This window comes from Thamnophis elegans, chromosome 13 (genome assembly GCF_009769535.1).
Source record: "Thamnophis elegans isolate rThaEle1 chromosome 13, rThaEle1.pri, whole genome shotgun sequence".
NCBI classification, from domain to species: domain Eukaryota; kingdom Metazoa; phylum Chordata; class Lepidosauria; order Squamata; family Colubridae; genus Thamnophis; species Thamnophis elegans.
Window position 1 is genome coordinate 342,426 of NC_045553.1, and position 27,013 is coordinate 369,438.

General features: G+C 57.3%; 1 protein-coding gene across 3 annotated transcripts; it reads right to left on the minus strand.

Moving 5' to 3' along the window:
* Positions 1-7,321: 7,321 nt before the first annotated feature.
* On the minus strand, positions 7,322-25,022 carry GRK3 (G protein-coupled receptor kinase 3). Of its 3 annotated transcripts, XM_032229760.1 has the most exons (21): positions 24,881-25,022; positions 22,196-22,272; positions 18,646-18,719; positions 17,684-17,785; positions 17,405-17,479; positions 17,016-17,077; positions 16,298-16,349; positions 15,909-16,000; positions 14,931-15,030; positions 14,409-14,487; positions 14,068-14,198; positions 13,621-13,715; positions 13,263-13,370; positions 12,935-13,001; positions 12,437-12,537; positions 11,766-11,832; positions 11,488-11,583; positions 11,089-11,251; positions 10,684-10,820; positions 10,476-10,589; positions 7,322-10,180 (listed from the first exon to the last, which is right to left on the minus strand). In XM_032229760.1, the coding sequence occupies exons 1-21, from the start codon at positions 24,991-24,993 to the stop codon at positions 10,019-10,021; spliced, it is 2,067 nt and encodes a 688-aa protein (XP_032085651.1). In that variant the 5' UTR covers positions 24,994-25,022; the 3' UTR covers positions 7,322-10,018. The 3 variants fall into 3 exon arrangements, with proteins under 3 accessions (XP_032085651.1, XP_032085653.1, XP_032085652.1); XM_032229762.1 differs by lacking the exons at positions 22,196-22,272; positions 24,881-25,022 and adding an exon at positions 19,212-19,962; XM_032229761.1 differs by lacking the exons at positions 22,196-22,272; positions 24,881-25,022 and adding an exon at positions 18,951-19,962.
* Between the last annotated feature and the right edge of the window lie 1,991 nt (positions 25,023-27,013).

A 27,013-nucleotide genomic window follows, 5' to 3' on the forward strand; every position in this document is an offset into this window, starting at 1 on the left:
GTTGACGTGAGGACGGGCGGCTTGACGGGTGGAGGCAAGGACGGTGGGTGGAGGTGCGTCTGTCCGGAGGAGCTGCCCACCCAGGCAGGGGCCGGGAGAAGAGGAGAGACCCGTCAGGCGCAGTCGGAGCCCTTCGCCCCCTTCGGAGACCCAGGCAGGGTGGGGCACCCCAGGTTGTCCCAGACCCCTGGCAGGAGAGGCAGCCTCCCCCCTCCTCCCCCTGGCCGGCTCCTTCTGGCAGCCCCCCCCTTCACCAACCCCTCCCTCCAAGAAGGGACAGACGCAAGGCTTCCCCTCCCCCAAGGCTCCACCCTGAGAAACCTTGACCCCCGGAGGGACCCTGGCTGCCATCTTCCAGGCAGCCCCTCCCCAATCCTCCGGCGGCTTCTGAGCTTGGACTCCCTGCCAAATGACACAGCCCTCCTTCCCCAGCCCCAAGCCTCTGGGGCAGGCTTCCCTGGGCAACAGGTGGCTTTTCCTGTTGGCCTCTTGGAAATGTGGCTTCACAGCTTCTAGCAGCCCCCACACACACACGCACTCCTGGGCACCTCCGGCACTCAAAGGCCTGAGCATGAAAGTCACCAGGCTGTGCCTGGAGCCCGGAGAAGTCCGGCTGGCTCCTTGGGCAGCTGAGGGAGGGAGGGAGGGTAGGCATCAAAGCCCCCCAGCTCCACCTAAGGAGAGAGAGAAGCCCCCGCAGAATACCACGAGGAGGGACTCCAACCCCCTGCAGGGGCTGGCCTGGCCTGAGTCTTCTCCTGGGCGTTGGGGCCCCTCGAGAGAGAAATTGCTCAAATGCTTCCCCCCTCCCCTCCCCCGGTCTTAAATTGGGGTCAGGACAAACCCCGTTCCTGCAGAGGCCTGGCTTGACCAAGAGGCCCTGGAAGCAGGAGGCCCTTATGGAGGCTCCTCAGTCGGATCACAGCCCCCCTGTCGCCTCCCTCTAAATCAGGGGCATAATCATCATTATTGTTACACACAGAGAGACAGAGCCACGGATAACGCATCAGAAAGCAAAGAGGGCTGCAGCTTCGTTTCCCCCCCCCCGCCCCCTATCTCTGTTTCCAAGGGTGCCTTGAGGCAATTGGAAAGTGCTAAAATCTACGTAAATGTCTTTTGGTGGTCGTCCCCCCCCCCCCCCCGCCCTTAACCATGGAGACATTTTAAACTGCCAGCCGTCTGGGTCCCTGGACCACAGGCAAAACTCCTCAGAAAATCCAGTTCAAACACATCTACACAAAACAGTGAAAGTGGCAACAATCAGCGCAGGCAGGGCAGAATGGAAAGTGGGAGGAGAATCCCCGTTGTCCCTCCCCCCCCCCCGGGCACTGCTGCCCTCGCCCCTTGGCCCACTGGCACAGCTGCCCTGCCACCTCCAGCTCGTCTCTCTGGCCAGGCTGAATCGGGAGAGGGGGGGGGGCTTCTGCAGAAACCCGACCTCTCCTCTCCGGCAGGAAAGCTGGCTGGGGCCGCTCGGCTCCTTCTGCAGAGTTTGGGTCAGCCTGCCCGGCCAGGGGCTGGCCCTGCTCTCCAGCCGTAACGGGGCTCCTTTGCTGCACTGACTTCTCCACCCACAGCCAGGGACCCAGAGGGAAGCCGTGGGGGGGGGGGGGCACCCCTGTTCCGACCCACCAGGCCCGGCCCCTTCTGCCGCCTCAGGCCCAGCCCCCTCCCTCTCAGCCGCCTTGTGCCAGGCTGGTTCAGGGCTCCCACGGCCCAAAAACCATCTCTCAGCTTCCTGGGCTTCCCTGGCTGTCTCCTCCTGCCTTCTGGGCTGAGCCACCATTGCTATCACGCACCCCCTGGGCTGACACAATTCCTGGGTTACACACCCAGGCCTAAGCTTACAAAACACCCTAAGGAGAAAGCAGACATGGCACAGGGCACGGCATGAATCTGCCACCCGCAGACTGTGTTCCATACAAAAACCCTCACTCGGCTTCCGGATTCACCCATCTTCCATCTTTACAGAGAACACAGCAACAAAATTCACACACACACACACACACACACACACACAGAGCCTTTGGCAATCTGGCTGATGAGAAGCCCCTTTTGGGGAGCAAAACCGGGTCTTGGATTATTTCATGTGTCCGGCATCTCTATCGGTTCAAAACAAAGGAAATATGCCCCCCCCCCCCTGGACAAGATCTAATCCCACTTTGGTGACAGGAGGAGAAGACAATTTCCAAAGAAGGGGAGCCTGGTGGGAGGAATCGAAAGAGGAGACGGCAGCCGCTATCTGGTCACTGCGGAGAACTGGGAAGCAACTGGAAATCCATGTTCTGGGAGGGACAGTTCCAGGGGACTGAAAAAGGGGGGAAATACTTTGAAGCAGGCCACTCAATTCCTGAATCTGGGCCTTGGGTGGGCGAAGAGGACCCCCCCCCCATTCCAAGCCTGGAAGGAGCCCGGCAAGAGGCTCCCTGGCACTGCAGGTCAGTCCCCCCCCCTCCAGAGGGGTGCAAGATGTGGACGCTGATTGCAGGTTCCTGCCACACGGGGGCAGCAAAGAAAGCAACTGCCCAGGAGAAACATGGTGGCTGGTCAACGCCAGAGCTAGAACTCCCAAAAGCCTTCAAGGAAGCCCAACTCTGGCACCCTCCGTGCCCCCTACGAGCCGCCCCGGCCCTCTTACGCCCCCCCTCCTTCTCCCCAGCAACTTTCTTCCTCTTGGACACCGTCACACTCACTGCCACCTTTTGGATTCCAAGATCTCCAGATTTGGGGTACGGAAAGGGCCCTTTCTCTAACAGAGAAGCACCCACAGCCCTTCCCATACAACACACAAAATATCTCCTCCTTTCAAAAGAACCCCCCCCCCTAGTCTTTCTCCCACAGGGGGGGGGGGCGTCTCCAGGGACGGCTCTGGGTCCGGAAAATGAGGGTCTTGGCCCTCCTGGGCTGGGTGCCCCCGTTTTCCTCAGGGATGGAGAGCCAAGAGGAGGAGAAGCCCTGGAGAAAGGAGGCCGGCTGCCCAGGCTGAAGGAAGGCCCTGCTCAGCCATGGCTGTCCTTTCAGCCTGGCTAAAAATAGCCACCGGCCGACCCTCGGGCCGGCATTTGGGAGGCCAAGGCAGGGGCCGCCCAGGCCTTCTCCCCAGTCCCCCCCCATGCAGCCACAGAGGTCGCCTACCTTCTCTATCAGCCACCTGGCTGACCACAGGTGAGGGGCTTCCTACACAAAGGACCCGGGCCCAGCAGCAGCTACAGGTTTCCACCAGGCAGGAAAAAGCAGGAGGAGGAGGAGGAGGAGGAGGAGGGGAGAAGTGGCTAAGAGGACCCCTCCCCTCCCACCCACCCCAGATGAGAGCCAGCAGCTGAGCAGGAGGACATGTCATGGCTAAAAATACTCCCGGGTGTCAGGCTGCCTGCCTGCCTGCCTGAGACCGAGGCCCCCTGCCAACCAGCTGGACGGGGAAGGGAGGCCTGGTGCCCTCTCCCTTGGGGGCACTCTGGGGGTTCAGCACCTGCACGTAGGGCCTGCCCCCCCCCCACACCCAGGAGAACAGGAGCTCAGAGGTGGCTTTGGGCTCTGAATTCTCCCCCCCCCCAGGCTGAGAGGGGCTCTTCCCCAGCCAGCCCTTCAAGGCTCACAATTAACCACAATCCATGAAGTCAAATAGTATCACCCACCACAACCGCAACTTCTGTATCTCACGCCCAAGAAGTAGTTTACTTTCACCAAGAGCTTTCCATTTTGGCCAAGGGCTGTTCCAGACCCATTGACTGCCCAGAAGTCTTGGTTAGTGGCCAAGAAGATCCCTGGGGCCTTTTCCAAGCGCCCCCCTCCCCATCTTTGGCCAGTAGATTTCGATTTATTAGAATTTGTATGCCGCCCACTCTCGAGAGACTCAGGGCGGCTTACAGATAAAAACAGGGAGGGGAGACATATAAAAATTAAAAAGAACAGACATTAAAATTACACAACATTCCTATAGAATTAGAATGGGGCTGGATAAATCAACAGCCCCAGGCCTGCTGGAACAGCCGGGTCTTAATTGCTTTGCGGAAGGCCGGAAGAGGAGAGCCCAATGGATGCCCCCACTGCTTGCTTCCCCAAGGGAGACCCTGACCCTGAGCAGCCCTGCCCACTTACGGGAGTAAGGAATATGGCCTTGCCCACTTCTGCTGGGCCAGAGGGGCTGGGTGGCTCTGCCAAGCGAAGGATCTGCTGACAGGCATCATCACCCCCTCCATGCGTCACAACCGTTTGTCCTGTAACACAGCTCCCCGTCTATCATCCTCCCGATGAGCCTCAGGACGATGGCCGTCACTGCTATTAAAAATAGCAATAGCAGTTAGACTTATATACCGCTTCCTAGGGCTTTCAGCCCTCTCTAAGCGGTTTACAGAGTCAGCATATCGCCCCCAACAACAATCCGGGTCCTCATTTCACCCACCTCGGAAGAATGGAAGGCTGAGTCAACCTTTGAGCCGGTGAGATTTGAACAGCCGAACTGCAGAACTGCAGTCAGCTGAAGTAGCCTGCAGTTCTGCATTTAACCACTGCGCCACCTCGGCTCTAAACAATCCTTGAAAGAAGGGTGACTTGCATGGACGATCAGGATGCTGGTGCAAGGCTTCCGGGGAGCCTTTGTGCCGCGTCTACCATCCCTCCGGCGTCAGCTCTTCCACCAGGCCCACCACGGCCACTCACACCTCCAGATCTTCCTCCAGGGTAAACCGATGAGCCGGCTTAGAAACAGCCCCACCACGGGTACAAAAGCCACCCACCTCCGGTGCCAGAAATGCCAGCAAGTATGATGCACCGCAAGAATGTATGAATGCAGTCTTGAAAAGGCTCAACTTCCCCTTCAGAAGGAAAGAATGATGGGCTGAAGTTTCTGGAAGCTCCTTCTTCTAGTCTTCCCATTGACACAAACGTTTCCTCTCCTCTTTAAGCTCCAAGGAGCTCTGTGGACACCGGATACCCGGGAAAAGTGAGCCCTCGCTTGCTTTTGGGGAGGAATGTCTGAAGGATCTGGGGGGAGCTGATCCCACAGCACAACCGGCTGCCAGCTGCCGCCCCTCCATTAAAGGCCTCAGCTGACAATCGGGACATTGCTCAACCTCAGGGGGTGGTTCAGAAGGGACAAAGCTCCTGGGACCACTTGGCCCCTGAAGAAGACCAGCAAACGGGCTGAATCTCTGGTGGGAAGAAGAGCAGCCCTGGTGGATCAGGCCAAAGGCCTCCTGGTCTGCTCTCCAGAGCTCCAGAACGGCCAGCTAGGTGTGCCCATGGGATGAATCGCACGGAGGAACAGGGTCCAACGGAGGGCAGTGACGGAAACTGGCAACCGTCTCCTAATCTTACGGGGGAAAACGTCAATAGGCCCAGAGAAGACCCTGGGGGAGGAGCCTTCCTCATAGCAATAGCACTTATATACCGCTTTATAGTGCTTTCCAGCCCTCTCTAAGCGGTGAACAGAGTCAGCCTCTTGCAAACGCTGACAATCTGGGTCCTCATTTGACCCACCTCGGAAGGCTGAGTCGATCTTGAGCCTGGCGACATTCGAACTGCCAAATTGCCTTCAGGCGGATGTCAGCAGAAGTCGCCTGCAGGACTGCACTCCAACCACTAGGCCACCGTGGCTCATCAAGGACATCTGCAAGCAAACGCCATAAGGGGACTCTGCAGGTGGCCATTATGCTCTCAGCCCTCTCAAGTTTCCATCCTCTCCCGTTTTCATGGGAAAATCTGATTTTTTAGGAAAACATTATCCAATAGATGGCAGCAGAGATGAACCCTTGGCTGAAGAGAAACTTACGTAAATCTCTGCAGGGCGGCTAGAATTGTGTTTGCCAAAAATTGGAAAAAATGAGAAAGTACCATCCCAGGAGGAAACTATTAGGAAAATAATGGAATGTGCTGAAAGCTTACATTTGAAATTAGAGAACAAGAGGACGAGCAATTTTATAAAGTATGGGACTTGTTTTACCAATGGGTAGATAAAAAAACCTGGGAATGAAACTGTTTACTTATGTAGTAATGGAAAGTGATAGTTATTGTTATGAAAGTTTTTTTCCTTGTTATGATACAGAGCACTATTCACATGATATATAAAGGACAATAATGATCTTAATGTATAAGAGTGGGATGATTTGAATACTTTGGTATAATTGTATGTAGTGACCATTTTCTATTAGAAAGATCTTTGTATATTAAGCGGATCAATGATGGTGTAATGAACAATTGATATACATATGAATTGAAATACTTAACCACTATATGGATTAATAATTAATAATGGAAAACTATTCTTGGAACTCTGGATGATTGGTGACATTAGGGTCAATTGAAAATATGAATGTATATTATAAATTAATGGGAATTCTTTGTTCTAATCTCCGCTTTTTCTCCTTGGTGATAGGTGATGTTATAATACTTTAAAGACTTATTGTTATTTGATAGATAATTATGAATTCAAGGAAATAAGGATTGTTACAAATGAAAGAATATTGATGGTAATTTGAACACACAAAGCTCAATGATAGCGAAATATTCAGTTATGTTTAATGCAAAAACAGTGATGTTATTCTTAATCTTAAGAATTGATGCACCAAAACTTGTAACCAAACGACATGCTTGATGAAATGGAGGAAAGTTGGGTTTTTTTCTAGCTTTTGTTTCGTATGTGGTTTTTTTTGTTTTTAAGAAAAAAAATAAAAATATATATCTTAAAAAACAACCTCTCCAGGGCTGCTTTCTACCTTAAGCCAGGAACCTGCAGAGAAGACCTCCTGATCCTCTTCACCTCAAGATGGGACTCTTTTCCTCACCTGGCCGAGGAAAGGGAGGCAGCCCCAAACGCCACCGCTCCATCCATCCATCCATCCTGCCTAAAGACACACGGCAGAATTGTTGAAAAACAAGCAAAGAAACCGGATCATCTTTCGCTGGTTCAAGACGGGAAGAGATCTCCAAAGGCAGGCTGGGAATTACTATCCAATCCACCGGGCTGGAGTTGCAAAGTCCTTTATCTTTTGTCCTCTGGCAGTTTTGCTTTGAGAAGAATTGCAGAAGCGGAATTTCTCCCTGCAGCAGCTGAGCTGCCCTCCTGAGGTCTCCATCGGGTCTTCTTGGAAGGAAGTTGCCTCTCACGCCTTCCTGAAAGCCAGGTGTGCCCCTGCCAAGGCTCGGTGCTGCAGACTGGCGTTCAAAAACCAACCTGCCCAGCCTGGCAGATCTGCGGGCTAAACACCAACACCAAAATCCGGGACACGGCCACACTTGGGAGAAGGCCAGAGAGATCACCCCCAAGACACCCGAAGCCGGAAGAGGGGAAAACAAGAGAGAGAGAGAGATCTTTTTTCTCTGAACTTCTTTTATTGGGAATGGTTGGACAAAGGAAATCCAGCTTGAACAGCAAGTTTATGAAAACTGTAATAAAAAGTTATTGAACCCAACTGGAAAAGGATCCTTACTGTTTAAATAACGTACAGAAGATAAAGAAAAAATTGTACAGGGAATTAAGTAAACCAAGGTGTTCAGACTTAAAAATAAATTAACATAAAAATGCCTCTTAGTTAAAACATAATTCTTGGATTTTTTAAAATACTTCTGTACCAAAATAAAACTTTGATTATTAGTTTAATGCTTTAAAAAAATAACAAAGTATTAGATGCTCTAATATTCAGTAGTGCTAAACCACATATTATTTACATCATGGAATATAACAGCAGGCACAAAAAAATTTCTATGATCTTTTGGATACGCGTACATTTTTCAGTGTTTTTAGATATATTTCTCCCCTTTTGTGTAATACTGAAAATAAGCAATGTAATCTTAAGATCTCCAAAAATGTATATTATCCCAACAATTTTAATCGGTTTTTAACTAGAAGTTCTTCTCCCTCTACAGCACAGTTGAAAAAGAGGATGCGTACGTCATAATTCAAGATGGTTAAGGTGCTCTAAAACAGATCTCTATTATAGCAGTGCGTTGCCGAAGGGGGAAAAAACTGTAACTTGCAATTTGCCCTCAAGAGATGCTGCACGGAGGATGCTCTTATTCCTGGAGCCCTGAAGCTTCTCTGCATCGGTGCAATTGCCACCACGGCCAGATCCTCCCTCGAGGGCTGCTCTGCAGGAAGTCCCTCAACGTGCTGATTTCGCTCTGCCCGGGACACAAAGGAGCTGAAACTTATGACCGGCGGAGAAGAGAAGGTGGCGGGAATTCCCAGGAGACCAGGAGAAGACAATTTTACAGAGGGCTTTGGGGACCTTCGTTTTCAGGACTTATTTCCCATCTTCCACCAATCAAACGCCCCAAGGAAATGCTCTCTTTGCTCATTAGCATTTGTAAATTCATAACAATTTGTATTATTATTATAATAATTTTCCAAGTATGCCTCTGTTAGGCCCCTGACTGTTATTTAAAAGCTATGAAAGGGAGTTTTTGCACCACCTGACAGATCCTCTCTGGCGGGAGAAATGGAGGGAGGGGATTCTCACTGAAGCTGAGCCAGGAGGGGAAGGGAGTCCCTGCCTGGTTTGGGCCAGGCTGCCAACCTGCCAAGCTCCTGGCCAGCCGGACCGACAGGGCACTGATGACCCCAGAGGGGCCCTCCTGTTCTTAAACAAACTCTGCAATTTCGGTTTTGTTTAAAAACACAAATTCACGCAGAGCCTTCAGCTGTTTACACACAGCCTGGCTCTCCAGCCCTTCCCGGTGCCTGAAGCGACGCCCAGAGGCAAAAGAAGGGTTGGTTTCTCTCTGCCCTCTGCTTCATCACCCCCCCTCCAGGTCCTTTGCAGCCCCTCCAGGACACAGGAGAGCCGGGGAGGCTGGTGGCTCTCTTACTCAGCAGGGCCAGCAGACGCAGGCACGCACTTGGGGTGTTGCAGCTGAGGCCTCCTAAGGAAGCCCCTGGAAAGCCCTTTCCAACCCCAGCTGGTATAAGGAGGGAGTCAGGACTCCCACCTTCCACTAAACCCAAGCAAAAGAGGAGGGGGAGAGGGCGAGAGCTGGCATGGTGCCATCACACCAGCCAATTCACCCTCAAACCATGTGGCGGTTCTAGAGTGGGGGGGGGGTCTCTCTCTGGGGAGCCCTTGCAAGAACAACTTTTCTTAAACTTTCAGACCACCGGAACTGCCACCAAACAAGAGCCACATTTCCGAGCGAGCAGCCACCAATGGCCCCCTGCTGACGGATGGGGAGGGTCCAGGTTTGTCTTCCCAAGGGAAGGGTCCTTGCGCTCCAGCTTCGCAGACCCCACAGACTGCCAATGCAAGTTGCTCTGAGCCCCTGCCTTAACAGGGTCCAAACTGCAAGGGGACGGAGGCACCTGGGGGAGGAGAGCCTGGGGGCTGCCTAGCTGCCTGCAGGCGAATTCCAGCGTTCGCATGCTCCACATTTACTATCTGGATTTGTTTAAAGTGATTTTTAAAAGAGCCGCCGTCAGGAAAGCCACGGGAGCTTTCATCCTGTGGCTCTTCCGGGCAACCCTGGTGTGAGAAGAGGAAGACAGGCAGGCAGGCAGACACACACAAGGGCAACACAATCCCCGAATCTCCCCAGCTTCCGCTTCTACTTGCACCAGGGCAGGCCGAGCTCAGAGGAGCAGAGCCCACGGCGGACGCTGGCAGGACGGGCAGGGCAGTTGGTGAGGGAGACGGAGCGAGAGTCCAGAGTCACTTTTGCTGAAAAGAAGCAGCACAAAACTGGAAGCCACACAAAATTTGTCGAGTTCAGTTGGTCGGCGTGTGTGAAGGGCCCCCGGGAGGGCCAGAGGTCTCTTCGCCCGGGTGGACGCAGCCAGGGAAGCACCGCTGTGCCCCAAAGGTCCAGAGCGCCATCCCCGGCCCAGGCCGAAATGCAAACCGGGCGGGAGCCACCCCCCATGCCAGGGCTGTGCGGCCGGGCTCCTCCAGGGCGGGCAGCAGCCTCTCCCTCAGGCCACGTCGCCTAGCAGGCGTCTTCCCTTCTGCTTCTCCCTGCCCGACCGCTGCCCTTGGCAGGACTCGGCTCTGGGGCAGCAAAGCTCACCGGCCGGCCTCCTCCCCACCAGCCGCTACAGGCCGTTGCTGTTCCTGTGGCTGAGGGGGGGCTTGGTGAGCTCCACCCCCGCAGAACGGGACTTGTTCAGGAACTTGGGGGCCCTTCGCAGCAGCTTCTGGGCCTCCATGAAGGCCTCCGTCAGCTCCTTCTTCCACTGCACGAACTCGGGGTCGCTCTAGGGGGGAGCAGAGGAGGCTTCAGCCCCACCAGAGAGGCCCCCCACGCTCAGCCCCCGGGAGGGCTGGCTCCCCCAGGACAGAGCGAAGCCAACATCTCTGCCACGCAAACCATCGGACGCCCAAACTGTGGCTCTTCCCCAACAGCCCCGGCTGCACTTGGGCTCAGAAGGCCGAGAGGTCGGGCGGGGGAGGGAAGCGGCATCCCTCTCTCCGTAGCCCAACCTCCTTATTGGCATAAGAGCCCCAAAGCCCCCCCCCAAAGGAATAAACCCCCCTCCCCACCCTGCTTACCTCGCACTGCAGGACGAACTGCTTCCCTCCTTTAATCCGGAGAAGGATGCACCTCTTATCCTTGACCTGCGTCTCCTCCACCAGCAGGATCTGTTCCATCGGCAGCAGGTTTTGCTGAGGGGCGAAAGGAAGCCAGAGGTTGCCCAGCCTGGGGGCGGGCAGGGCAGGGCAGGTGGGGTAGCCGGGGGGAGGGGAGGGGGCCACTCACCCGGGACTCCCCTTCCCCTCGCCACTCCAGCCGGTTGGGGAAGAGGTAGAAGTAGCGCCGCTGCCACTGCGTCAGGAAGGGGTTCCCCAGCTTCAGCATGTAGCCGTGCATGATGCAGTCCTTTCCCAGAGCGTAATCTGTCGGGGGGGGGGAGACGCCATGAGTGGGGAAGACGGAAGGGGCACCCCCTTCCCCCCACAGCTGGCCTGGCCGGGATGGGCTGTCCCCGAGTTGAAGGCTGCCAGAACGACTTCCAAGGCTGGGCATACACTTCTAAAAGAACACCAACAGCCGCAGTCCTGCCCTTCCGTGGACCATTCCTGGGCAAGAGGCAGCTCAGTGGCCCACCCTGCCCACGGAGAGTCTCTGCAGCCGGGTCCCTGGGGCAGCCGAGCCGAGGGGTACCTTCCTCATGGCCCAGCTGCTTGTTCTTCGCTCGCTTCCGCAGCTCCACCTTGTCTGTGTCGGTGTTCACCGTCTCAAACACCGTCTCGGCCACTTCCTGCTGCCAACGCTCCGAAATCACCAGGGGAAAGTTCTTGTAGAGCTCTTGGTCGCAATCCAGCAGCTGGCAGGAAAGGGGAGAGGAGAGGATTCGCTTCCAGAACAATCCCCTGGTTTGCAAGCGACACGCAGCTCGTCCGCAGCACAGCCAGGAGCCAACCGCCTCGCTAGTCCTCAAGAGGCCCCCTGGCCTTCAACGGCCCTCCTGCCACCCCGTGAGGCTGAGGTGGTAGCAGACGCCCAATGCCTCTCCCGGCCCTGTGCTGTAGGAGACGCCCCCAGATGGGCTGACCTGCCCACCTTGATTCCCTTCGTGTCCTCTTCGTCGAAGGAGCCGATGTCGAAGGCATCTGCCGCGTTGACTTCTCCCCTGGGGGGGATCAGGGGTGGGGAGCACTGGCAACGCAAGGAGGGCAGCGTTACAAGGGAACGTCTGGGCCTTCGTCTCTCTATGGGGCCTCAGGGGCTCCAACAGAAACTGCAATCGGCTTCGGATTCGGCAATCAGGGACCAGCAAAGTGTCACTCAGGATCTCAGGTAACGGGGTCCCTGACGCTGAAGGGCCCCCCTGGGCTCACCTTTTGCAGGTAAACGTGCTGCCAGTCAATTCCTTGAAAGAAAGGGTGACTCTTGACCTCCTGGGCACTGCGGGACACAGATACAACCTGAGCTCCACGGCCCCAAAGCTGCACACCTGCCCCGTCTCCTATCCCGAGTGGCCGCATTCAGCCCGGCAGTGGGAAAAACGGGTCTCTCCAAGGACCAGTGGCCGGGACAGGAGCTCGGCCACTGCCCAACCACAGCACGGGGGCCCACCGTGCCAGGATCCACCTAACAGGACAGGCAGGCAGGGCGGGCAGCTGCCGGCTGGAGAAACCCGGAGTCTCCCTTGGCATCAGCAGCTTTGATAACCCCATAAAGGGGCCTCAGCCGCGCTGGGACTCCCTTCCCCAACTGAGCAGGCTCAGCCGGGCCAGAGGAGTTTCTGAAGCAGGAGAGGCTCACAGGCCCAACCCAGGGGCCCCTTTGTTTTCTGGGCTCACCCCACCCCACCACGCTGCAGGGAGAAGGGGGCTCCGGGTGCAGGTGAGGAGCAGAGCCCTTCCCTCTCTGCAATGATTTTAATTCCGCGCCTGGGAGAGCAGCAGCCGGAGTTTTGAAAAATGAAACCGGGGCTCTTCAATTAGACTATGTAAACAACTGGACTCCCACAGCCCTCCGTCCTCCCCTTTCCCAGTAGGGGGCTCACCCGCCACTTTGGCAGCCCAGGCGCTTCGTGATGTCCCGCTGGAGAAGCCCCTCCAGGAGAGACTTGAGTTCGGGAGAAAAGGAATCCGGGAGCTCCACGTTCTGGGGAGAAAGCAGAGACCCTCCGGGAGCCGAACCTGCCCTGCGACGCGGATCTTCCAAGCCCAGCAGGGGATCCCCTCTGCTGGAACGGGAGCCCGGAGTGCACTGCGAGGCTTCCAGGGTCGAGCCCCCCCCACTCCGAAGCCCCTTCCCCAAGGTGGGAGAACTGAAGCCACAGCACATCCAGGCTGGAGCCCGTGGCTTTAACAGCACAGCTGATTTCTTTGGAGGAAACGCTTCAGAGCTTTCCAGAATACAAAGGCATGGAATTCTCTTGATGCTGGCCGTCGCGTTTTTCTCCCCGTCTTTAGAACTGCCAGGTGAAGCCGCGGAGGAGGCTGCACAGGGGACGTACGAGGAGACTCCCCTGCCAGGAAAGGGGGCAGAGCCCACTTACCGCGGTGAGCGTCATGCGGTCGATCTCGTGCTTGTCTTTGGTTTTGTGTTGTCTGAATGGGCTGTGCCTGCAGGGAGGAGGAGGAGGAGGAGGAGGAGGACACAGGGATTCAGCAGGGCAGAGGGGGGAAATGGGGAGCCTTATACATTAACACGGAGCTACTCATCTCCTGGAGGACCCAGTGGTAACTTTCCCCCCTTCCAAGAAACGTATCTTCAGCCAGTCTTAAGCCCAGGTTTCGTCCTCTCCTGCCTCACCACCACGTTCCCCCCGAGAGCAGCAGCAGCCCACAGAGGGGGCTCAGCCAGTCCGAAGGGGCCCGACTCACCCTCGGAGAAGCTTGAAGAGCATGCAGGCCAGGGAGAACCAGTCGGCCGTGCTGTCGTAGGCCGTCCCCTTCTGCAGCACCTCCGGAGCCATGTAGCCGTGAGTCCCACTGGGAAAGGGATGCAAACATGGGAGGGGGTCTGCTGAGGAGACCAAGGCCACTACAGAGGGGGGCTGGCCAAGGCTTGGGCCGACCCCTCGGAGCAGAGCAGGGGGACCAAAGGGCCCCAGCCTCCAACTCTGGCATCGCCCACAGAAAGCGTCCTGGGGGGGGGGGCAGCTGAACTCAGGGCTGGGCCCAAGCCCAGGGTAAGAGTTGGTGGGCTGCCCCTGCACGGCTGCGTCCCTCCTCCACTCACACGCTGGCATGGGGCTTCTTCTTGGAGAAATCGCACGCCAGGCCCAGGTCGGAGATCCGCACGTGGCCATGTTCATCCAGAAGGATGTTTGCTGGCTGGAGAGAAACCAGGCAGCCCCTGTGACTCTGTCAAGCAAGCAGCCAGCTGCAGCGGCCGCACAAGGACAAGGGCAGAGGCGGGGACATCCCGAGGGGAGAGGGAGGACGCTCCGGTTGAGGAGAGGGTCTCTCAGGCCCCAGAGCCTTTGGTACCCACCGGAGCTCCTGGGCAAACGGGGCCTGTGAAGACACCGTCCCAGCTGCCGCTTCCAGCCCAATCTGCCCACTTCCTTCCCACTTCCGTTTTGGGCTGTAAGGAGGGGTGCCCGGAGGAGCCCACTTTGGGGACACGATGCTGCCCCCCGGTGCCCTGCCTCGCCCCCCCCCGGCCCCTCCCAGCAGGAGTTACCTTCAGGTCCCGGTAGACCACGGAGCGGCTGTGCATGTGCTCCAGCCCAAGGATGATCTCGGCGGCATAGAAGCGCATCTCCTTCTCTGAGAAGACCCCGTGCTGGGAGAGGTGGTAGTGCAGGTCTCCCCCTAAGGCCAAGAAGGTCCACCCTCGGCAGCTGCTCTCTGGGCAGGAAGGGTCCAGGCCCTCCTGTGCCCCTGCCCTGCTGGAGTCCCTGGGGCGGCCTTCAGGGACCCCCACGGAGAGGCCCTGCGGTGGCATCCTCTGAGACAGCCCCCTCCCCTTGCTGCCCTGCAGCAGACCAAGGCAGAAACACTCCCCCCCCCCGGCTCATTTACCATTCATCAAGTCCAGAATGAAGCACAGCTTGTCGGGCGTGTGGAAGGCATACGTCATGCACACGATGAAAGGACAGTGCTTGGAGGGGGAGACAGAGATTGGCACGATGCAAAGAGCCCCTCCCACCTCAGGGAGAACGGCTGGCCTGAGAGAGGCAGGGGAGCCAGCACCCACCCACCCACCGGGATAGAGGCCCTGAGCCGGGCATGGAAGGAGACAGACTGCAGCCTTGAGAGAGAGGGAGACCCCTGCCATTTTCTCTCCCTGCCTCTCGACATGCCTACCCAGCCCCAGATGGACTGGCCAAACTTGGGGAGGGGCAACGACGGCGTTCTAGCTCCACGACCCCCCAGGATCCCTGCAGATGATCTCCGGGCGTTCCCCTGCCAAGCGCTGCAGAGGCGCTCCGGCTTTTCCGCAAGAGCCCTCGGTACGTCCACACAGGTCCACTGTGAGACCCTCCCTGCCCCCCCCCCCATTTCCCCCTGCGCTGCAACCAGAGCCCAGGACAAGGCACTCACCCCGGTGCTGACGAGAGAGAGCATGATGCGTTCATTCAAGGCCAAGGTTTCCCCCTGCTTCATCTTGATGCGCTTCTTATCCAAACATTTCATGGCGTACCTGAAAAGTGGCACAAAGAGGCTGAGGCCACCCCAGGCCATGCAGTCCTCCCTTCTTCTAACCCAGTGTTGCTGGGGAATTCTGGGAGTTGAAGTCCGGGCATCTTCAAGTTGCCAAGGTTGAGAAACACTGTTCTAACCAAAAGGCCAGCACTGCGTCCTCGCAGTGGTGGCGCAGTGGTTAAATGCAGCACTGCAGGCTACTGCTAGATCAGCAGGTCAGCGGTTCAAATCTCACCGGCTCAGGGTTGACTCAGCCTTCCATCCTTCCGAGGTGGGTAAAATGAGGACCCAGATTGTTGGGGGCAATATGCTGACTCTCTGTAAACCGCTTAGAGAGGCCTGAAGGCCTATGAAGCGGTATATAAGTCTACTGCTATTGCTTGCTCCCAGGGGCTTCCCAGGACTCGCTCAGCAATTTGCTGGTTTATGAATTAAAAGGATTAAAGCCGGGGATTTCCGGCACAGCCACTGCGCTCTCCGTTCAAAGCTCAGGCCGACTTGCCCTGACTGGGAGCCCCTCAGAAGGTGCGCGCAACCCCCATGCCCCTCCCAGGGGTCTGGCTCCCATGCTGCTGACTGCAAGGAGTGAGTCCATGCGAGCAGCCCCAGTACAGCCAGCCTTCCCCCAGTGAAGCAACTGGTTGCGTTTTCATGCTTTCAGTGTAAAAACTGGGGAAAAAACATATGGGCCACAGTCACACAAGGAGGGGAAGATCTCCTTTCAAAGAGAAAACCTTCCTCCAACTTCTGGAGCACTGGGGAGGGGGGGGCGTTAAATGCATCAGTCAGTAACCCCCCCAACCGCTCTGATTTCTAATGGTTTGATCTGGGAAAATACACGTTTCTCTCATCCTACACGCAGGCAACACAACTGACATTTTCCCCGTGTCGGCTTTACGGCAGCCGTAGACTTCTCCAAAGCCGCCTCTGCCGATAATCCGATGGACACTGAAGTCATTCATGGTCAGCTGTGGAGAGAAGAGAGGGGACGACCTAGAACCACTCAACACCCCCCTGAGCTGCTCAACTTCACAGGTGCACTAAAACTTTGCAAAGCATCATGACATGCCGAACACTTAAAGCAGATTGAACTCTGTGGGGCCACCCAAAACTGAAGAGTATTGGCCAAAGAATGTTTCTGGATCACATTCAGCCCCTCCAAGATAAGAGTTTGTTGTTTGCATAACCCTCAGCGATGACTCTGCCCTTCACACAACACCCAGCAAAACGCCAGGAAAACACCTCCAAGGTCAGAAAATACTTACATGAATGTTCAGCTCTACGTTTTTCCACTGGCAATATCGGGTGAACTTATCACTGGAAATAAGAAAGAGGGGGAGAAGTTATAGTCCACGACCAGAATAAAAACAAAACTCTCTCCTAAGATGAATTGGAAAAACAAAACCAAGTTTCTGAGTTTATAAATGTCTCTTGATCAGCCGTTTCTTCCTAATCGGCTGCCCTGAAAGGAGAGTTGCTTATGATGCTTCTTCTAAAAGGCAGGAGAGATTCCAGCACAAATGGCTGTCAAAATAACACCAAGCTTCTGTATTTCCTAATCCCCTAAGATTCTATTTGAAATGCATTTTTAAAAGTGCTGAAACAACTCCTGAGGGGGGGAAAAAACCCGAACACTGTAATTCAGAGAACTCAACAGCGTTGTTTTTAATTTAAAAATAAGAGAAGGCTTATTTCTGAAGAGTCTCTTTGTCGAATCTCCCCGATACAACGCAACCGTTACAGTTGTTCATTTTGCACAAAGCATCTGGGGTGCAAGTAGCTCCAACCTTTCCGGAAGGGCCCCATGTTGGAGAAGGCCCACTGAGATTCCCCCAGCTGAGCTACACCTTACACCCCCCCCACAGAACAAGCATCTCGTCCCCAGCGGCCCTCTCCTCCTCCTCCCTTCTGCAGGAGCTGATCCTGCAGAGACCCCCGGGGCCCATGGGGGGGCCATGGGGCTTGCAGAGAAGGAAGCCCTACCTTTCCAGAAACAGCTGGAAGATGTTTCCTCGCAAGCTCTCACAGATTTCTTCTAAGTAGGGCTATGGGGGGGGGGGTGAGGGGAGGGGGGGAAAGCCAAGAAAAATGCAATTATCCAAACCACACTGGCTTCCATACCACCAACCCAAGATTAAAATCAACTTTCCCCAATCTGGGGAATCACTTGGGGCTCTGCCTGCACTGGCTGAGGATGATGGGCTTCAGAATTCAACACGTTTTAAGACAATCAAATTGGGAAACCCTGATCTAGCCCTTCAAGGCCGTCTCTCTCCTGGAACAAAACCTTAACCACGCCTTGATTTCTGCCCACTTTGGATTTATTCAACTTGTCACTCCGCAAGGACAGGAACAAACCCCCCACCACTCACCTGGAAGAGGGTTATGGGGACCTGCTTCTTGGCCAGGCGGGTCTGCACGTGACTGACAGCTTGTTTTGAAAAGGGCTGGAGGGAAAAGGCTCCGACTTATTCCTTCAGCTATTCTGGGAGCAGAGACCCCTTGGGAACGTTCGCAGCAGCAGGGCCGGGGGCCCCTCTGCACCCTTTCAGGCAAGAGTCCCAACCGCCCCAAGCCGAGCCGAGCCCCACGGGGACCTTCCTTGAGTGGGTGGAAGGGGGCAGGCCCCCCCCGGGGCTGCCCATACGCACGTGGGAGCAGGACAGCAGCTCCTTCATAATGAAGGTGTCGTAGATTTGGCGGCTCCTGGTGAGACGGTCCTCCTCGCAGTCCAGTTTCTCGTACTCTTTGATCTGCAAGACCCAACAGGGCTAAGGGGTCAAGGCCAGGCGCCGCCCAAGGCCCTTCTTGACCACGGGGGGGGGGGGAGCACTTCTGGGTCCCACTGGGGAAAGCTGGGGGGTGGGCAGGCGCATTTGGGAAATGAGGGAGGGGAGGGGCGTTAAGCCAGCAGACCCCAGATCTGCCCTCCCCTGCGCTTAGACCCCGGGCTGGTGAGCCGCTTTGCAGGGCCGACCGGAAGCCTAAAAGGGCCTCCTCCTCCTCCTCCACCAAGACCGGTCTGGTCCCTCTGGAGCCACCATCAGCTTCCAGGGAGCCAGAGATCTCCAAACGATGCTGCCCTTTCTGACCCACCCTGGACTATTTGGGGAACACCCTAGAAGCCCCCCTTGTTCTGGAGGGCAGGCCGGAGGCTCTCGAGTGGCCATCAAGCCTCTTAGCCTAAAACGGACTCGGCTCCATCTGCTTATTCCTCTGATCAGTTTCCATGGGGAAAGTCCGGTTGGGTTTGCATCAGGTCTGCAGCCACGCAGAGAGCGGGAGGAGGAGCTTGGGGGGGGGGGAGGAGGGGCTGCCATCCACAAGACCAGGCTACCCAACATCTTGAAAGCCATCCCGAGAAATCCCCCCCACCCCCGGGTTACCTGACAGCTGGGGTGAATCCCTCCTCAAAACAGAGGTTGCCATGTGACTCACGGAGCAACAGGTGAGTGTGGAGGCTCTGTGCTCCTCTGATCAGATTTACTCAGGGCCTAAATGGGCCGTTACTCCACCAATCCCTCCAACGTAGTGAGACCCTTCTCTTCACTTAAAAGAAAAAACCCCTCCAGCTTCCCGGGGGACTCGGCAAGGCAGCCCAGGGTCCCTTTACCTCTTCGTAGAACCTCAGCTGAGGAATCCCTTCGTCCATGTCATTCTGGCAAAAGTCTCGGAACAGCAGGAATCCTAGGAGGCAAACAAGCCAGGGTTTGTGTGTGATCGGGGGAGAAGCAGGAGACCGGATCCCAGGCAGGATATGCCTCCAAACCCGGCACCGGCTGTGATCTCCGGCGCCTGTCCCTCCAGGACTAAATGGCCCGAGGAGTCCGAGCCATGAAAGACGCACAGATGGCCGGGGGCTTGTGAGGGGCAGCCCGGCCACAAATGCCCAGCCACACACTGGAAGAGGAGAAGCACCTTCACTCCGCAGGAGGAGGAGATGGGAGGAGGGGAAACGGAGGCTCTGCCGTTCGGATGGAAAGAGACTGCAGAGAAGCCTTCACCGAGACTTGTGAGCGAGGGCATCTGAAATGCCAGCCGTCCCAGAGATGCCACCCCACAGCCTGGCCTTCCTCTCCCAGCACGAGGCCTCGGACGGAAGCACGGAAGGGCCCACCAAGCACAGGCGGCTGCAGCTCCCAAGGACCACCCAGGGGGACGGGGAACGCGCAGTCCGACCTCTTCATGCGACCGTTAGGAAGGACACTGTCGAGAGGCAGGCCAGGGTGACCAAAGATTAATCCGATTTTCATGAAGGTAAAGTGAAAGGGAGCCTTCCTGGCTCAAAGCCTTCGGGCAGGGTGACCCCAAAGTTCGTCCGAGGCTGGAAACCGGCCGCCGTGGCCGAGATGACCCGGATGAGGACACGGCAGGGCTTGTCCTCCGATCTTCCAAGCGGAGAGGCGAGAGGCCGTTCCTATGGCAATCCCTCCTGGGCTCCCCACAATGCCAGTGCAGGGGCCTCCCTGGCGCTTTGGCCTCCGGCTGCCCTCAGCCCACCCCGAAGGGCGGCTCCATCCCCACGTCAACCACTACGGTAACGACATCAAAGCGGTCGAGTCACCCGGTCGGGCAGGAGCGACTTTGCCTGGTGAGTCACCCAGACAAACCCCTTCGTTGCACAGGGCCGATGAGCCCCCGGAGACACACAGCCACAGGGAGGAGATCCGTTTGGGGGAGGGCTGAGGAGGGCAGGATCAGGCCTCCCATTAAGCAGCGGCTGACATCAGCTGATGGATTCAGGGGCAGCCTAAGCTTTATTTGCATAGGAAAAGTAAATATTTGTGGGGGAAATACGGCATTTTCTTGGCCAGGCTTCTATATATATATGTCGTGATCAGAATCTCCTGCCTTCCATTAAGAGTGGGCTCCACCCTGGAGTTATTCCAGGACTTTCTTTGCCCTGGGGGCAAAGAAAACAGCCCCCCTTGGATAAAAACAAAATCCTCAGCGTTTCTGGTCTCCAGGCATGGATGCTTATTCGTCCCGTCTGAATTTGCAAGGGGTCTTTTTGGGTTGCTCCCCCAAGGAACCCACTGCATATTCATCAATGAAACAATTCACGCGAAAACAGGGCAGCCCCCCCTCCCCCCATAATCATTCTTTAATGATGATTAAAGAAGCTAATTCAATAAAACAAAACATTACGAGGAAACAAAAGTCATCTCAAATGGGCCACCTTTTTCCTAACACAGGTGAGCCTTCGCAGGTGTGCAACCTATGGCCTTCGGGGGGGGTGGGGGGCGGCCCACAAGGCTCAAGGGCTTGGGCTGGTCAGAACCAAAGTCCAGCACATCTGGAAAGCAGCAGCTGGCGAAGGGCTGCGTCCTTTTCATGCATTTCCTGGACTTTCCTTCCTTTTGGTGAACAAGGGGGCCGGGCAGGTGGTGGAGCGTCCCCTGGCCTTCTATGGTCAGGAGGGGAGCTGATCAATCAAGAGATGAGTCTCGGGCTGCAAAGGGAGCGTCCTTTACCAAAATGCCAGGACTATTTTTACACACGTTTCATTTCCACATCTGCTTCCTTCATTTAGCAGCCAGATTTCCTCTCCATTGTCCTTTTCAGAAAGAAGCCGTGTCTTCTGCCTTGTTATCCCAACAGCCAAGCAGGCACACAACGACCTTTGACACCTGGCACCATGAAACCAGCAGAGGCTCCCAGTCGGCTACGGGTCTGTGACGGCCACACCCAGCCTCCTAAGCGGGGTTGCTGACCGGCCCCCGCCTGCCTAGCAGCCCTTCAAGGTAGACCAGACTACGAAACCAGCATCACATCTGTGCTAATACTACATTTTTATAAGGTTGCCACGTCAGAATCTTGCAGGCCTAAAGGTGCTTCTCCCCCCTCCCCCCTTACCTGCATGAGACCCCCCGAGGCCGAGAGGCTTCCTGGGATAAGAGGAGTCCCTGTTATCCGGATATTGTGTGGCCGGCCTCCCTTCCTCCTCCTCTTCCTCATTGCCTTCCACACTGCCTAGGCGGGACCCACAAGGGGTGCCACGCAATACAACCCACAAGGTAACAAAACCACAATGCGTTCAGCAACTTCTTCTTGAGCCTTTTCAAGCTGAAGGACGATTTCCCTGGCCAAGCAAGCAGCAGCAGCTCCTTTTAGCAGGCTTCACGTGCTCAGAACAACCTTTGAGGAACCCCTGGGCTCTTAGTGCAAAGAGGGGGGGGGGGACTTAAGCCACTTTTCACCCTCTGACCGTCGGTCTTCCTCCATCGCCCAAAACCTGGATAAGCCTCTTAAAGTCCAAGCCAGCTTTTCAATCATTCTCACATGGGGGACTCCCCTGGCCGAAACAAGCATCTTTAGAGCACGTCGGCATTCAGAAAACCATGACAAGGGCCACTTTCAAGTCCGAGCACCTGGGACGCTAATAAAGATTTGGCCTTTCCCTTCCTGCCGTCAGCCTCCAATCCCACCGCCAGGCCAGGATCTCTTCCATCCCAATCCCATCGTATTGGAAGAGGAGAGAAATGGGGGAAATCTCCCCTTTTGAAGATTAGTAAATGCAGAGAAGCGCCTGGAGCAATTGGCTGGATTATCCCCAAAGCCTGCTTAGAGATTTGGCTTTGTCGGCATGACACTCCGGCATTTGTCTGGCGTTGTTTACACTTCGAAGGGCAAAGCCTTCCCGGGATTTCCACCGACGGAGCAGCTGGAGGCAAACCCCGTCCACAGAGAGCCACCCTTCAGCAAGCACTGCCCGTCACCCTCACACGCGGGCAGGGCCTGCAACACCGACCCCCGCGGTCCCACAGCAGGGTGGCCCCTCCAGGAAGTCCCAGCCGCTGCCAGCAGAATCCCGAAGGGGCGGCTCCGGCTCCGCAGCAGAGTTGCCCTTGTGGGCTCCGCCATGCCGCTGGGCAGGCTGACAAGGGAGCCGCCGCAGCTGGACAGAGCAGAGAGCCTGAGCCGGAAGGCCTGCAGGGCAGCTCAGCTGCAGGGGGTCTGTGCGTGTTGCGGGCAGGAGAAGGGGGCCACCCAGCAAGGCCAAGGCTCAGCTGCCCCCTCCTCTCCAGCTCAGACCCCTGCGCTCCTCTGGGACGCTTGGAGGTCCGGCTTTGCCTCTGCTCCCCGGTGATCCCAGCAAAGCCACGGCTTCTCCCCCGAGTGCTCCCGCATGATCCCGGACCCCGACTCACCCCAAGACTTACCGATCTTCTGATTGAAGACCTTTTCAAAGGCCAGCTCTCCCCTCTCCTCCAAATACTTCTGCATGACGCTGCGGATGCTGAAAGGCAGAGAGAAGCCAAGCGTTGCTCCCGGAAGGAGTAAAGGCGGACTCAGGGGACCCTGCCAGGCTATCAGGGCTGCAAGACCCCCCACGGCCCCACAAGGGGCCCCCCATTAAGCCCTCCCTCGGGAGTCAACCTGTAGGGAGCCCCTTTGTGGGGCTGCAGGAGCGTCTGCCGAGGAGCCTCTCCTGTCCTGCTCTGGTCAGGAGGAAAACGATGCCCAGCCAAAGCACCACAGCAACCACCGTCCAAACCCTTAGGGTGGGCAAAGCCTCTCCGGGACCCCGGCCCACCCTGCAGCTCCTCCCCTGTGCGCGCGCACCCCCACCCCCCAGCCTCTCCCTGCAAGCGGTGCCAGGTGTGTGGGCAGCAGAGGGGCCCCCTGCCTCTGCCTGCAGGGTTGGGGTTAGGGGAAGAGAGGCCCCTAAAAGCCATCGCTAGCCAGGCTGAAGGCAAATAAACCACACAATGCCGTGGTCCTTTCGGTGGCCTTTTCCAGAGCAGAGTCGGTTCGTGTTTGTAGCGCTTCAGTGCCAAACCACCACTTCTCTCTCCAGGCCGCCATGGGTGCCAGCCAGGGCAACGAAGACACCCGCGGAACAGACGGCGACGGCAGGGGGCATTCCAGGAAGCAGACCTCAGCCGGGTCAATGGGCCAAGGCTGCCATGGCGCAGAGCCACGTCTCGGCTAGTCCAAAGGACACCAGAGGCAGAGGGGCCTTTCCTCACCCCAGCCCCAGCCCCCCGGAGAGGCTTTCCCTGGGGAAGGGCCCTGTCACGCCCTCCGGTCCTCATCCAGAGTGGCGGGAGAGGAGCAGCGGCTAAAAGTGCGAGGAGCAAACGTTGGAAGGAGAGGAAGAAGCCTTTTCCTCCTTTGAATGAGATTCCGGGTGAGCTCGGCTGCTCCAACACCAACACCGCCAGCTACGCACGGAGAGGAGGAGGTTTGCTTTCATTCATCACCAGGGATAAACGCCCAGCGCCTGCTCAGCTTGCAACACTAAATGAAGGCTTTCCCCTCAGCCTTCCCTCATCAACACTTTGCATCAGGAAACAAAGACAATTAATGCATCCTCACTCATTAAGCCTGCAAGAGCCGAGCAGAAGTGCCTCCTGCCCCCCCCCCCGCCAGACGTGCCCAGGGGAGCCGCCGTAAGTGGGCGCCTGACTCCACTCTTCCCTGGGCTGCACCAGGCCATCCAGACCCCCCTCCCCCCCACCTCACTGCCTCTCAGAGAGGGTAAAGAAGGAAATTCAGAGCAGACGTTTCAGCCAAACCCTTCCTGAACCCCAATTCTTAAGCAGACGGGGGCTCCTTCCCAGCACCCCACTACTGTGGCCTCACGGACAAGCTGAACCTCCCCCACCATCAAGGAATGCCCACTGCTCCTACCATTGGTATCGCTGGCCAAATGTCAGCTAGTCTGCCTTATGCTCCTTTAATGGACATTATTTTTAAAAACCCCAGAACTCCTGTTCTGCTGATTGGCAAGAAAAAAAGGCAGCCCAGGACTCCTGCTGCAGAAAATATAAATAATACAGATGGGACGTTTTGTCCGAGTGGAGTTTTGAACACCCCCCCCCCCCCGCCAGCCTCCTCCTTTCATTTCTTGATGAGACTTTCAGCTGCGTCTCTCAACCTCTGTAGCTTTAAGCTCTGTGGACTTCAACTCCCAGAATCCCCCAGTCTTTGCCTCTGCTGCCCCCCCCCACAAGCAGCAGCCAGAGGGATTCTCGGGGGGGGGGGGGCACAGGGCCCTCTTCCCTCCCAGAGACTGGCTTGAGGAAGGGGCCTCCAAGGCTCATCCCATGGTTCGGCCATTTGGATTCCTTTGGGAGAGGAAACGGATCCACTGCAGCCAACAAAGACAAGAGGCTCAGCTGGGGCTGGGAGCCTGGTTGCCGGACCCCAGGCCCAGGCCAACAGCCACCAAGGATCTGGCCAAGAATGCAGGGTGGGTCTCTTAGCCGGGAATCCAGAGACAGGACCCTTCCCCTGAGGACAACCCCAACTCTAGAACTGGGGGGGGGGGCGCAGTGGCAGAAGAGAGCCCCAAAGGTCACATTCATGTGTTGCCCAAGGACCTCTTGTTGGGTTTCAACTTCACAGGCTGGGTTTGAAGCCATAAATTATGGCTTAGTGTGACAATCAACCCAGCCAACAAGCCTTGGGGCAAGATGTTGCCCCCCCCCTCACTTGGCAGGGGCCATCTGGGGACAGCGGGAGTTTGAAAGTAACAGCTGGTCAGGGACTGCTCAGGACAATTTTGGGGAGGGGGTGCAGGGCCACCTGGAGACCTGGCACATCCCCTCCCACAGGAGCCCCCTTGACTCCAGTTCCCAGGGTGAAGGAGGCAGTTCTGGGGGGGGGGGTGCAGTTGAACAAGCCTGGCAGAGCCTGGAGGGCTTTGGGCTCCTCATGGGGGGGGATGAAGGGTGCCTGGATGGGGGGAAGGATGATGCTCTGACTTGGGGAGGGGCTGCCAGCCCTCCACCCCCCCTCCCTGCTGGCCCCAAAGACGGAGGCTGTTGGGGGGAGGGGGTCTCCGAAGCCCCCCCCCCCGCTCTCCCCGCAGCCCCGCGCGTCCGGCCGCGCCGCCTCACCTGGGCTCCGGCAGGGCGAGCTTCTTGCTGGCGCGGGCGGCGGGGGAGCTGCGGCTCTTCTCCATGGCCATCAGGTAGCTGACGTCCGCCAACACCGCCTCCAGGTCTGCCATCTTGGCGGGCCCCGCGGGCCCAGGGGCCACCCAGCGCCGCCCGGCTACCCCCCGCGCCGCCCCGCGCCCCTCCCGGCCGCCGCGCCGGGCCGCCCCATCCGGAGGGCGCCGCCAGGGAGAGCGCGGCCGGCCCGGGGCTCAGGCGGCCGGGCTGCGGGGGGCTGCGCTCCGCCGCCCCGGCATCGACCTCGGCGCAACGGCCCCGCGGCTCCTCGCGCCACTGCACGCCGCCGGCTCGCGACCTGCTCTCCCCAGCGCTCGGCAGGGAGGCGGCGGCGGCCGCGGCGGCGTCCTTGGAGCTGCGGCGCTGGGCTGCGTCTCGGCGGCGGGCGGAGCGCGGGCGGGCGGGGGGGGCAGGGGAGGCGGGCGCGGCGCGAGGGAGGGGGGGGACCGCTGGGGGAGGGTCGGGGCGGAGGGTCCCAGGCTCCCCCGCTGCGCCGCCGCCGCCCCTGAGCGCCCTTTCCCTCCGTCGGCAGACCCGGCCGAGCGGCTCCTTCGGCTCGCCTGGCCCAAGAGGGAGCCCCCCCCCAGCCCTTTAAGAAGCCCAGCTCCGCCCGGGGGTGGGCCGAGGCCGGCAGGTGCGAGCGTTATGCGCTGCTGGCTGAAGAGAGGCTTCTCCCGGTGGGCGAGGGTCTTGGTGGGGAACCGTCCGCCGAGGGTCTCCGAGGGACCCTTTTTCCTGTAGATTGGGTTTGTGTAAGTCCCGTGGTTGGTGCATTGGAAAAACCACAATTTAGGAGGAATCAAATAGTGCTGAGGAGATGAGTCAGGCAGATTTGAAAAGGGCGAGTTCCCTTCGTTCCCCTTTCAAGGGAGTGAATTTGAAAATAATGGAATAAAATAAGGAGCCTTTCTAATTGCATTCATTTGATTGGGCGGAAGAAGAAATTATTGCCTCCTGTCTCCAGGCGCTGGAGGGCATTTCTGGCAGCATCTCAGCTGAAGGTCCGGCTGCAGGTCCCCTCCCTGGGCTTCCTGGGCATCCCCTGTCAGGCAATTGGGGGGGGAATGCACTTTGCTGGGGTCTCTCCTCCGTTTATCACCTCCATTGCAATCAACCCTGTCTGGCCTTTCCCAGCACAGGGAAGCCAGCAGCTCCCCTTTGGAAGGGGGGGTGGGCTGAGGCACAAACAACACCGGGGACTCTGATGCATTTGCAGATGGGCCTATGAGCCTCCCCCCCATCACAATCTTTGCATCTCCTGATCAACAAGTGTTTTAAAAACATGCAATTGATTGTCCTTTACAGAAACGTGTTTTGCCACAAGGAAAGCCTCCCTGATCAATCCCATTTGCAAACCCTCCAAAGGACTCTCCAATTAAGAATGGAAAAGCCCAGAAACAGCCACCCATTAGCAGCTCCTCCACCGTCCTAGGCTGGCCCTGCAGATTTCCCTTCCCCTGAAAGTGATTCATGAGCCAGGAGGAGACTGTTCGGAGTCACCGGAAGGGATCCCGGGAAGCGGAAGAGCATCTGTGCCGTTCCAACGGCATTGAGGGTTTCCTGCACGGAGGGAGCCCGTCTCCCTGCAGACCCAAGGGTTTCTTTCTGGGACAGCCAGAGGCTTCCAGGGGCTCCTGCTCTGGCCTTAAAAGACCCCCCTTCCGGCTGGGGGGGGGGTGTTGGCCCACTGCTCCCCAGTTCTCTGCTGTGGCCTCTTGGTGGTCGCCTGGTCAAGACCGCCAGATGCTGCCAGCCCTCCAAGGGCTTCTCCTGGGCTTCAGGAAAGATCTCCTGCCAAGGCCACCATTGGGAGGGGAGAAGCTCCAGCCACGGGGCTCTAACTGCCAGGCTCCCTTGCCTGCCCACGTGGGCACAGAGGCAGCTGCCGCGGTCCCTCCCCCCTCCTCCCTGGGATAAATTACAGGGGACCTGAGGCTCTTTCACCACCTCCCCCCACCCAGGACGGTTCAATTGTGGGCTTTGGGTGCGCTGGAGCCAAAGGGAAGGAGGATGCCGGATGTTCTTTCAATATCACGCTCACGCCGCCCCCCATCAAGATGGCTTCTCTGGAGCCTC